We start from the raw sequence: 13,290 nt of genomic DNA on the forward strand, positions 1-13,290 counted from the left end.
CTGAACCGTGATTGGAAACAACATTAATTTTCCTATGCCTTACTTAGAAACTGCTGACCTTGCATCTCTTGCTTGTACTATTTGTGTTCTCTTCAGAACTCTTGGAGAAGAGAAGTTGCCTATTGTTGTTTCATACTGCAATATGTACATATGTCCACATTGAACCTCAGTTGTGTATATATTGTTATTTTGGTTACTTTCTGTTCATAGTTTATGTTATTTCCTTGTTTATGTTATTGGGTCCGTTTATGTTGTTCTGTTCTGGGCACGCCTGCAAAGCAGTGTGTTTAGCACTGAGCACGCCTACCCTGTATAAAGAAAACAGAAATAAATAAATAACCATCTGATCTTGCACTCCAGAAAATAGGTTTTATGTGATTAATTTCCGTTACTTTTCTATAGGATAATTATTTCATCATGCCTTTCTCCTTCCTCCGTTCCATTTGATTGTTGCTGAGTTAGGACATGGTGAAAGAAATGGTAGAGGCTGACATTCAGTTGATGAAGGAACGCCCTTGTGCTTGAACCGACCTGTCATGTCATGGACAGTGTTTTGTACCCGAGGTAGACTGCTGTATATGTCAGTGGAGTTGTGGTTGGCTGGTGTTTAAGGTTGATTATCATGCACTGGTAGAGAAGAGGGTCTGCATGGCATTTTCCATCACGTGGAGCACAGTGGTTTTGATTTAACGTAAATGGTTGCCAGCACACTCTAATTCAACGTTAAGCGTTGTTGTTAGAGATTATTTGTGAATCGGTGGCTTTAATTCTACGCAGCATGTTATTTGTTATCCTTAATTTATTGTCAAGCATTATTGACAAATTCTTTGTACTGTAAATGCAGAAATGTTGGTGGGAATTAATTTCCAGGTAGGGAGAAAATGGAGTGATTGCGGTGGTTAAGGGTTCGTGTTTGAAACAATAGTAGCCTTACAGTCACACAATGGAACGGCTTTTTGCGTTAGTTGGCGGTAAAGAGTTCACCGCATAAAACGCGACCATAAAACCACCGTGAACATTTCTGAATCTACAGTATTTCGTAGTCGAGCGCCAGATTGGCCAGAAGTCACAATGGAGCACCCGTATCAGTATCGCCTATAATCCCATTTCGGTTTTTTTCTGCAGGCCCTAGTGGCTGAGATGGTGGATGCTGACATTGAACTGATGAGGGCACATCCTTCTGCCTGATCAACCAATCAGGACAGCCCAATTCTTCAGGCTGTCCAATCAGAAGTGACCATGAGAGACAACATTAGTTAGAACAGGTCATCATGAAAAAATGGCCAATCAGGAGAAGCCATCCATGTCAATCATTAGTTTCTAAATTGACTATCTAGATATGCTGGAAAATCATGTGTTACATTGTTTGTGGAAAAAGGTGATTTCTTATTCTGTGATTTGGAGCACCACTTAAATAGGTTATTTATTTCACTTGATAGGTTGCATAGACGAAAGTCTTCTCTTGCTTTAATGATGAAATTAATTTTATCAATATTAACTTAATTTTATCAATATTATCACGATTTGAAAGTTATCTTTAAAATCAATTTATATGCTTATGATTAAGCAAATTAGTGTTATTTTGCAGTGGAAAAATGTCAAATTCTTAGATGCTAATTGGTACCAAAGTGGTTGCCAGCAATCAGTTCTTTAGCCTGGGTATCATCCTAAATTACTACCAGGGCTCCTGTGTTCGCTACCCTAAAAAAAATTACATTTTTTTAGGGTAGTAGCGCCCCGGTAGTAATCTAGGATGGTGCCCAGGCTATCAGTTCTTCGGAAGGTGTGTCAACTAAGCAAGACCTGCCATTGGTCTAATCTCCAAGCAGATCTCAAAGGGGCAGGGGACAGTAGCAAATTGGCAGGGGACAGTAGCAAGTTGGCAGAAAGTACCAAATCGGTGATTAGTATCAAATTGGTGGACAATATCAAATTTTGGACAGTACCAAATTTTGGACAGTACCAAGTTGGCAGATAGGATCAAATTCGTGGACAGTACACTCATGTCAAATTTGTGGACAGTATCAAATCGGCGGACAGTACCAAATTGGTGGATAGTATATTTGTATCGAAATGTGGAACAGTATCAAATTGGTGGACAGTATAGAATCTAGAATTGGTGGACAGTATCAAATTAGGAGACAGTATCAAATTGACAGTCAGAACGTATCAAATTGGCAGACAGTATAAATTGATCCAACCATGTTTGATAGACAGGTTTGTTGGAAAACAAATGACCAGTGCCTTCTGATAGCATAAACACATTCTATTGCACACATGATCTGTCTTTTATATGATTCAACTACAGTTTTTACTCTATAGTAAATGTGATGGCAATTAAGGAAAATGTTTTAATTAGAAAAATGGGGTGATGAATTAGGGGTGAAACATTTAATGGCAGTTTGCCTTGTTTACACATTCCTATGGAGCAATAATAAAGATTATTTGTAAGTTCTAGCCCATGAGCTAATAGCAACATGAAAGAATGTATAGAAAAAGTATACACATACAGTGCAAGTTAACAATGGTGAGTAGCAGAACAAGTAACTATTCTAAAATCTGCTACAGAATACAATCTAAGCTTTGGGGGTTTGACTTCTTTTTCCAGGAAGTAGTAAAAGACGAAGTGTCCCACTTTCTTTGCAATGAGTGGGTTTTGAGGAGGTTGTAGTTTTCTTTTCATCCATAAGAGTTTGGAAACTGTGGTGAGTTTAGGTGGCTCTTTGAAATAGCTCTTTTCTTTCCTGAAGTAAGTTGGTGATGATAATGGATACTAGATGTTTTCTTCCATATCATTATATTTGTGTGAATGTTGATCATGATGATTTATTTCTCTTGCTTTCTCAGCAATATATGAAAATGAATTGAAAATGAAATGTTGGGAGTCTGTCTTTTGAGAGCTGTATATCTGATAGTCCTTCCCATTTGAAACAGTCGATGCCATGTCTCACAACAGTACCCAATAACTATATTAGCTCGCCTCATCAACAATGTGATGTTTGGTGCGTAGAGGGTTACGATTATGTACTATTCTGTGTATCTGAGGGACATTAAAAAAACAGGACTATATAGAAAACCGGACAAAAAAAAGAACCTAAAAAGACGTCAAAAACAAGTCGGAGCTAGCCGAACCTCTGCTTGGAGAGTAATGATTATGCTTTTTGACCCTGGTTCAAACTGGTACCTAAGCTGGTGCACTTTAATTTTTCACTAATTTTTAAGAAATGAAAATTTGTAATTGAAATGTTGCTTTTTGATATGTTTTGCTGCCTCTTGTCAGCGCCCCCAAAAATTTATAACATGATTGGATATGGCATCTACCAGTCAGCGATATGGCAACGACCGTTTTTGAGAGGGATTTGCTTCGGTTTAGTTTGTAAGCCTTTCTACTCATTTGACACATCTATAGTGCCTCCTTAGGAGTGAAAATTCTTTTACTACAGTTTTCTTCACTTCTACCAATGTTTTGTCACCAGGCTATTTACAATACCTGCCGGGCATGTCCATTTGTCTGACGGCAGCTTAATTATGAGTTATCAGCAAAAAGTGCAAAACCCATCCATCTTGATAAGAAAAAGGTCACTTATGAATGTAGAAAATGCTCCAATTTCCTGCCGCCCCCAGTAAAACCTGTCCAATCTGTAGCCAGTTCCTGTGACGTTCTCCCGACACAAACAGAAGTGTTCTATAATTACCGATGACGTTCAGTCGGACTCTCTCTAGCCTGTGGCGGGATTTATTTTCTGGGGGAGCCCTGATTCGCGATTTTGAACAACAGGGCCAGGTTCTTTTACTGGAGAAGGGCCTGGAAGGGCGGCAAAAACGATCTCTTCAGCAAAGAACCTGGCGACGATCGATATGTTGAAAATCGCAAATCAGCGCGAAACATCACCACCAAGAAGGCCTGCAACAGAGGCTAGATCTTCCCACCTGGCCCGGAGGCCTACAAGCCTGACATGTTTTCATTTCTCCACTTTCCCCTGTAATTGTCATAAATCGGCGAGGGCGGACTGTTTGGGCAAGCGGCGGAGCGTAGCTGGCAACATGCCGCTGCTAGTTCTCACATGGTCCGTTCAAATTAATTGAAACAAGTTGCTTGCCTTCATTTCCACGAGATTTAACCAATTCTTCTTACATTCTCTGCCCCTTTGTCAGGTTCTATTAATTAACCCCTTTTTATTGAGGTGTTGACGTCTCCGCTCTCGAGGTTTTGACCCCTTTGAGAGGCGCGTTTTCCGTGCATGCGTCTCTTCGTAACTCAATGCGTGAACAGGAAATTCCCGACGAGACATTTTGAATACTTGCACAGACACACGAAACAGTTCCTCGGGCTCAAGGTCTGAATTATGGGTCAGGGGACCACCGTGGCCACGCCGGGGTCGCTCTCGTCCCGTCAAGGCCGAGGAATTGAGAAAGAAACCCACCTGCCGAAATTTTAATCGACGACAACATCATTTCCAGCTGCGGGTCGTTTTAAAGAGAAATCATCTGGTCCGAATTTAACGACCTGGAAAATTTGGCTAAATCGAGATAGTAGAAGCCCGGGTGGCAAGTTGGGTGGGCCCTGGGCGGGGCCGAGCTGTCAGCTTGGCGGGGAGGAATGTCCCAACCTACCGGCGCCGGTTTCCACGCTGCCCGCGGCTCGGAGGGGAGGCTTGTTTCACGGCAACACGCTGAAACGCGATCCTCCCGTAGCTAATTTCGGGTTCAGTCGTTCAGTGTTTGACTGTTGTGATGTTTTAAGGTTAAACTTAATTCCTTGAGACAGTGACATATTTGCTGTGGACCCCGGGTAATCAGAGATGGCGTGCCCTGTAATACTTCCCTGTCGGTTCCAATGGACGGATTTCGGCCTGACAGATGGAGACATTTACTCTCCAAGCAGAGGTTGGTGGGGAAGATTGTGACTTTTTTTATCGTATGCCCCGTTTTTTTGTCCGCTCTCCGCACCTTGGTGGGGAGAGCGGACAAAAAACAGGGCATTCCATATGATAGAAAGGTCACAATCTTCCCCACCAACCTCTGCTTGGAGAGATGGAGACATTCACAGAAACACGCCTTTACACAGCTAACAAATACGCGAAGATTTAAATGACATTTCGTGGGAAATAGCATCTAATTTGTTTGTTTTATTTTACACTCTTTTATCTAATTCAGATTTGCCACATTTGTAAAAGGATTGACCAAGGAAATGCGACTATCACCTTTTCATGATGTCAACACGGAGACCAGACTGTAAGGTTTGATCCACTCATACAGGGAAGGACCCCTACCCTTTTCGACGGTGGGTTCTTTACTTGTCCGAGGTGTGGCTCTCCTCAAACATGGGTCCTCCGGCTTCTCGAGACAATTAAACCGAAGTTTGGTACTCACTAAGTCACTTTCGCCTGAGTCGAATGAGGAAATGGTGTAAAGTGCCTTTCCCAGGGGCACAAGGACTTACCCGGGATTCGAACCCAGGACATTTATATTCTAATTCAGCAACCCTAACCACAAGAAGGAGTGATCTGTTATTGAAAACTGTAAAAGATGCCGCGACCGACGATGATAAAGGACGTGGAGGAACGGTTGACTGCCCCGGGAACGACGCCGCTCACCGTTCCCAGGGACGTCAGTGTTTCCTGTAGTGTGTCATGTTCCCACACGCTTCCTCAACTTTCATCTTGTTTCACAAACAAATTTTAAACACTTTCAGAAACGTTATTTGTGATGACTTTATTGCTGTCTCCAATGGAAATACTACAATATTTTCAGCTGCAAAGAAAGCAATGAGAGTTTTCCTTAATCTCCAAGCTGATCTCCACGGTACCAAAATCGTACAAGCTAGCCAGAGAAGTTGTCATGCACCGTCGGGTTGCAAAAAAAACTCCTTCTGCCAGTTGGATACGGTCTTTGCAACCGTTGGGTCTGCTTGGAGACTAAGTTTTCCTACCAAGCTTTACTAGTATTCTATGAAAACAACAAATATTTATTCATTTTGAGTCATCGGTTTACGTTATTGGTGGAGACTATAAAAGTGCTTATGGGCCTTACATTTTACAGAATGGCTCTGACAATGCTTGTTTGCATATCAAAATTCGGATCAAAATATTGTTATGCGACAAGTTGCAGTTAATAGCCGCTCGGGAAAATGTTCTCTTTGTATGAAACGAAATATCATGCATTGGAATTGATAACACCAAAGCGCTGAAAAATATGTATTCCCCCAGAACCCTCCTGCGTTTTGACAAACCGACTATAGATAAATCCATACAAACATATACCTTGCCGTGGACTGACTCTACTGGCCAATTGATTATTCTTTTTTTTTTGCCGAATTCTATGATCCCCACCCCCGTAGGAAGGCCTGGTGGAGGCTACTTCTAGCGTGTGTATTGAGTCCATAGAAGCCAGACGGGTCGCTATTGTTATGAGGCGCTGGGGCGCGCTAAATTGTCTTTGTGTGAAAAACAAACATATTCCGGCGGAACAGGTTTTATATGGACTCATCAGCAGTCAATTGACATGGCTAATCTGTGTTAAAACGCTAAGTGCTTCACGCGGCGGGTGTCAGAACGGATAAGGAGATGAATTTATTGACTGCCGTAAGCACTTCGACAGAACGAACCGTGTAAGGTCGTTTTCGCGTATATAAAAGGGTAATATCCCGTCTATAGTTTCCAAATTTGTGTTGGAAAAGATATTGTACACGCGCAAAGGACAAAATCTTCTGATACAACATTGACCAATCATCCAACAGAAAAGTTATCAGTTGTCTAGTTATTGTTGACAGCTGACTTTGCCACTGTTTTTTGATCATGTACAAACAATTCACTAGCCAGGCTGGTCGCCGTATGGCACTGCCGAGCGACCGTACAGCGACCACAATTCGATTTGTGTGACCCTTGATTTGATTTCATAATTGGAATTTGCTACAATATGTAATCAAGCATAACTTATTCACAAGACCACAAAATACGAAATTCTTTTAAAAACTCGTTCTTTATCAAAGAAATTCGTTGAGCGATCTGTGAATCTTTGGGCGCTCAGCGGTCGCAGCGTGGTCACAGCCTCTAGCTATGATGAGGACAAAAGTGAAACGAGCGTGAAAGACGCACAGACGCGAGTCAGCAACACGCTTCGATTTGACGTGTACCGTATTTCAAGTAATTCTTTATTTTTATCCAAGGATCTGTAACAAAGAAAAGTCTGTAATTTGCGTGACAATTTCAGCTCTTGACACAGTGCAATATGCAGTACTACAGGCCTGCATTGTTTCATTGTCGTGACGTTTACATCAGTTATGATGGCCGTCTCATTCTTTGCGATGTTTTTCCATATCTCTGTGTTTGTTTTTACGACTTCCTCGCTGTTTGTTCAGACAAATCTGAACACGGATTAAGTTGTTTTTACGGATTAGCTGTCACCTATCAGTCCAGACTCAGGATTGAGCGATTCCACATCGACTATCCTTAGTTTAGATGATACATGTGTATATACCAATCAATGGCAGTGTTACATGGACGATTTTGAACTATTTTAACCGTTAACAGTTACATACTCTTCTGTCAAGATTGGTCACTTCGTAGGTCAAAGGTCAGAACTAGTACTCCGGGTGTGTGCTTCACATATAGAAGATACAGAAGATACAATAGATTATGACAATTTTGTCGGTCTTAATCATAAGTTAGACAATCCATTATGAAGTAGATTTCATTTTCAATATCATTATGGCATGCTCGACATAAGAGCCGTTCAGACGACAAGAAGTTCTGGAGAGCAAACTTCACTAGCAACACCTCGTAGGAGGAGGATCGATGATGATGATGATTATGATGATGGTGATGATGGCAATGGGCAACAGTTGGTATCTTATAAAAGAAGAAGAAAAACTTTATTGCACGACAATCGCACACGGTACAATGTATGGAAACAACTACCAAACTTATAGGACGACATCATAGCAACAAAAGTTTGAGAATTTGAAAACTACGGTGAAGAGTTTGCCAAATATTTATGTTCGCTTTAAGAATAACTTCTATCGCCGGTACTACAAGATGAATGATGTTCTATACGAAACGTCCTCAGAGATGTATAAAAGCCCGTCTCTGTATGTCAAACACTCACGGGTACGAAAATACACACCCTAGTCAACTGAACTCAGCAGGGCATGCCCAATATAGCGACTTGTGGTACCTGAAATTATCATTGGTTTTGCACAGTAGTTGGTAACCGGGAGACCCCGGTTCAACCCTGGGTCAGGACATCTCGGTTGGGACTGCAGCCATAGAAAATGGGGGTCATGTGTTCGAAGAGGTGGATGAATTTACCGTATTACTGGACGGCACTATTGCTTTTTTGTGTCTTTCATTTCCAAATTGAAGAAAGCCTTGGTGTTCATACTAAATTTACTAACTAACATAGTAATACATAGGTTGTAAAAGAGACGTCAATTTTTAAAATCTGGCGTTATAAGCAAACGTCCACTTATTTGAAGGTAGCATGTATTGAAAAAAGGAAAGTTACCATTCTTCTTTGTATTGATTTTTCTGATTTAATCTGTATCTAGCCAAACATTTAACACAATTGCCAACGTTTCAATCGGTATAGAATCAATTTTATGGCCATTGAAAACTAATGGATATAAGTATTCGTTTAAAGGATACATATGAAAAAATACGATTTAGAAAATAATACTATACATGTATATAGCGACTAGAACATTAGATTCCAACATTGTCACCGTATATTCAGTATGGAAGATTTGGCCATTGATAGAAAAAAACGGGTCGTCTGTTGATGATAACATTGACAGAGAATTTTATAACATGTTCTCAAGTCGTATGACATACTTCTGGGTGGTCGGAGTCGGACGTCACGTCTATAATAGATGTGTCAGTGGATACAGGAAACAATTTTTGTGGGGAATAGCTAGTTCCGAACCTGATATGCACAACCGTCATCGTATGACTATCACTTAGCCTGGATGCCAGACTGTTTCCAGGGCTTAAACAAGCCAGCTCCTCGGCTCTATGGCCAACATACCCCCTAAGGAAAGTTGACCAAGGGGCTGTGGTGAAATCTTATTGCGGGGCATGATGCATGGCCCCAGAGCCGAAGAGCTGGTCTGTGTAGGCCTGAAAACGTCTAGCATCCAGATTGTTTATCATTCGTCCTGGCCGGGGACTTGATCTCTTCTTCAGTTCCAGATCTTACCAAAAAAAGACTTTTGAAAATATTTTTTTCTTTCTTCTTTCGTCATTTCACCCATTTGTACGTCTACAGTTTCTGACACTGTTTTAAAAACACAGAAATCAATGAATGACCGTTATTTACATCGCGCAATAGTCGTGCATGGGAGAGAGAACTTAGCGGTGGCAACACAAATAAATGGAAAACGCTGCTGTTGACCGCTGTTTGAAAGATGTGGTTTCTCAGTTCTCGGACTTTTGAGATTCGAACCAGCTGGACAGCGATTTCCCATCTTCCGTGGACTTGAAATTTTCTCTCAGTTTTCTGACTATTGTTGTTTCACCAACTTTAGATTTGCTTTCGCATACTGCATGCTCAGACAAAGCTATGTAAACTGCCGCATCGCCGTTTTTCGTCATATTTCTATCACTAGAACTTTACAATATTACACTGCGCTGTATCTTTGATCAACTCCAAGCAATACTTTAAAGTCTTATCCATGCCTAATACGATGTGCTTTAAATGTGTGATTGTTTATTTTGGTTCGATAGACAACATACGAGTACAAAAGCGTTGAGCGAGATCGTAGCTGTCTTAGTCCAGATATCGCTTGTTATTCATAAAATCTATAGACAGAAACAATACTACGTGAGGGTAGAATGCTTTAGGTTACATTCATGACTTTACGTACGCTCGACATTTTGAGTTCCTTCCTCGCGCAGAGAGTAGATCTAGATCACCGTGTCCTTGACACACAAAAGGCGGCTACCTACCGTCACAAACGTCAAGTTTCCTACCTTGGTGGTCTCGCCGCCCTGGACACAAAGACACGCTGAGTGTAAAGAGGTCTCAGTGGTTTCGGTAGCAGCAACAGTTATCAGTAGTAATCACAGAAAGGCTTATGATCGTGAGATAGCGTTCGCTGCATTTAGGAGGCGTGAGTTGTGAGTAAAAACAGACAACACGCGGACTTCTGTTGCTTGATTACATACAACAGTGCAGGGTGACAAGGTGGTCTTGTGGTTAGAGTTTACGACTAAAGTTCTGGGGTCGAATCCTTATAGCGGACCCCAATGCTTAGCCCTTGGGAATGGCACTTTCAACACATATTTCCTCACTCCGCCCAGGTAAAAAAATGAGAACCTAGCTTCGGTTAGGGACGTCCTCTCGGATGGTACATAAAGCCGGAGGCCCCGTGTTTGAATTGAGGAAAAGCTACACCTCGGGCACGTTTATCCGTTATGCGGAAGTACCACCTTGTTGCCGCGTCAGTTTATTTGCCTGTTACGTTTGTATGTTTGCGATAGGAGTGATATCAACAGCACAGCATCTATAACAAAAGACTTCTAATGTTTGGCGTGTTATTTTTCTCGACACGTCAACAAATGGACCCCCATTAAGATTTTATTTTTCATACTATTGATAACGGAATTGACGAAGCTTGTATTCAGCATAATACGAGTAGATTTGTAAAAGCAAAGGATTTTGCTTGGTTTTTATTTTTTCTTTATTTACTACTTTTCCATTATGAATGCTTATCTATTTATGTATACAAAAGCAATTTAGGGATATCCGTATAGGGATGTCCAATTAGTTGCTAACCGGAAGACCCCGGTTCAATCCCAGCACATCTCGGTTGGGACTGTACCCGTCTTTCGGAAGGGACGTTAAACGTTCCTTCCTGTGAAAATATACTACAACTGAAACAGCAAGGAAACCTGTTGCTCTGTATGCCACCAAACTAGGCGCTGCAAGGGTCTGAACGAATGAGCGAACGTTGGCGATTTAAGTACAATTCTAAAACCGGATATTACAGTTGCAAGCGCTGTAACATAGCCTGGCTGCTAGATCCCCAATCTATAAGATAACTGTCGTGCACGGTAGATATTTCAGAGATTGGGGGTCTGGCGTCCAGGCTAGCTGTAACAGCACCTTTAATGATATCCATATCACACAAGCACGCGCGCACAAGCAAAACTAATCACAAACGGGGATCTAAGTGATAGTGGTGGCCGCTACCGGCGACACCCTCCTGATCTGAGCCAGGTCACCCGTGCAGATCAGATCGTCCCCAAACAGATTAGGGTGGTGACGGGATCGGGAAGGGATTAGACGTCTGGACAGTGTCTGCTGCTGACCACTCAAGTACGACGGATTAGGCGATAAAAGTTGATATCATCAGAGTTAGGCTTGTCACCGGGGCAATGGCCACAGTGGGTAGAGTGTTCACCTTGCATTCGGTAGGTCGGGAGTTCGGTTAAAAGCCTTGATAACTTTTGGAAAGGCAAGAGCCTGCGCATTCGCACTTCCATTTCGTGAATTGTTAATAACATGTGAATCAAAATGTGTTCATAACAGGTGTATCAAAATATGTTCATAACAGGTGTAAAGCGCCTAATACAACAACCTAATAAATGCCACTTTTCCAACAGTCATATATGATCTTTTACACGTTAAGCATCTTAATTTGAACGGAAAACAAATGTACCTCCGATTGATATATATACATGTTCACAACAACAGTGAAAATGAGAACTGAGCGAAAGTTGTAGCGTTGCTATTCCAGCTACTACTGCTTTCGTGTATGAATTTATTTCATGAAAGATTTGATCCCAATTCGAAGGTATTTCTTAATGAATAAGTGGGCCAAGTCTTTATCGCAATCACACGGGACCTCCACACACACACACGTACAAAGGGATTTTGTTCTGGCTAGTTTCGTTCCCTTCCGGTGTTGACAAGTTTCTCTCTTTCTCAGTCACTGTGTATGTGCTCGTCTCAGTGTATTCACGCTATAATTACGAGACTCCACTTACGATAGTGTCATGTTACTACTTTATCTTTTCTTCGATATCTTAGAAAGAAGTTAGATTGATGTGGCCGTACTTACGTATAAAGATACCATGCATGACAGTTAATATACTGAGATAACCGTACAAGATATCTACTTTCAAAGACGTCGCAAGGCCTTTTGATACACCGCCGGGAAATATTAGAACCCTCTTCATACTTATCCTCTGCACCTTTTTTTTGTGTGAACTTGAATCCGATTGTTCCCAACGGTTTTCCCACACGTCCAGTAGTACCGTTCCCACCTTTCACCAGTGGTTCATGGGGGTCACAGGACTATCACTGTCTGGGGTAGAGTTACCGCAGTCGTCGCTCCCCGGGGTGCGGTTACAGGGACCGTGTGCAGGAGGTATCGCTTTAAACAGGCCGTGTCGCTCCCACTGGTACAACGGAAACGCCTCGACACTCAGGCTATAAAAGGCGCAACCCGTACAGGTGTATCAAAAAGGCGCCGAATTCTTTGCCTGTACCGCCACAAAGCTACCACCTTACGCGCGACACCTGTTTCGCAAGGATGTCTTAAGAGTGTGTCTTATTCTTTCCTTGCTACAATATCAAAGATTCGATACATCTTCGGATAGCAAAACAGGCTATTACATGTTTTTAAGAGGATTTAGAAAGTAGCACTTTAGCGTTTCTTTTTGCCATTGTGGACGTGTATCTAACCGTGTTCGAGCCACCTGGGTTTTCATTGTTGTGTAACGGGAAGACTTCTTAAAGCTCTGTTCATCTCCTTAAAGTTTTGTGGGGAGCTCTGTTCCTTACATTGGTTCGCTGGATATGTTTAGAGGGAACACTTGTGTCTGTTTTCTAAAGCATGACCATAAAGTGTAGCAAAACAGACTAACGCTTGTCCCTCGCCGAGAACAAAGCCGGCAGACCTCTTGAGTGACCCTTCCCGCAAAGCTACACTACAAAAACACCTGGGACAAAAACCCTCCTGGTCACCTCTATGCGGGCGGGTAGAGAAATCCACACCGCGCCGTTCAACCTAGGGTTGAAAGAAAGAAAACTGTTTCAGAGCGTTCGTCTTACAAAGGAAACTCTGCGCGGCTTGTTGTGATTGTTTGTGAGGCGATCCCATATGTTTTATTCAACAGTGAGTGTCTGGCCTTTAGCCGGGAAGCGAAGCGTGGGGCAAACAGGTTGTCGCGCGCTGCCATCTTGAACTCCTAGCCGGTCTGAAAACAAACCCGGGCTAAGGCGAGGGCAGACAAACAGACTACATGCGATATATGCTCACCTGAAAGACTGTTACAAAACGGTGTT

The 13,290-nt window shown here is 42.1% G+C and overlaps 1 protein-coding gene across 2 annotated transcripts in view; it reads left to right on the plus strand.

The window, feature by feature from the left end:
• Positions 1–2,876, plus strand: part of LOC136438757 (GDP-mannose 4,6 dehydratase-like) — a 51,306-nt gene extending 48,430 nt beyond the window's left edge. Inside the window, exons 12-13 of one of the 2 annotated variants that reach the window (XM_066433676.1) lie at positions 463–564; positions 1,126–2,876. In XM_066433676.1, coding sequence (XP_066289773.1) covers positions 463–525 — 63 coding nt within the window. In that variant the 3' untranslated portion in view covers positions 526–564; positions 1,126–2,876. The remainder of the gene's footprint in view (positions 1–462; positions 565–1,125) is intronic. The other variant, XM_066433677.1, reaches the window with a different exon arrangement.
• The last annotated feature ends 10,414 nt before the right edge of the window (positions 2,877–13,290 follow it).

This window comes from Branchiostoma lanceolatum, chromosome 7 (assembly GCF_035083965.1).
Source record: "Branchiostoma lanceolatum isolate klBraLanc5 chromosome 7, klBraLanc5.hap2, whole genome shotgun sequence".
Lineage (NCBI taxonomy): Eukaryota > Metazoa > Chordata > Leptocardii > Amphioxiformes > Branchiostomatidae > Branchiostoma > Branchiostoma lanceolatum.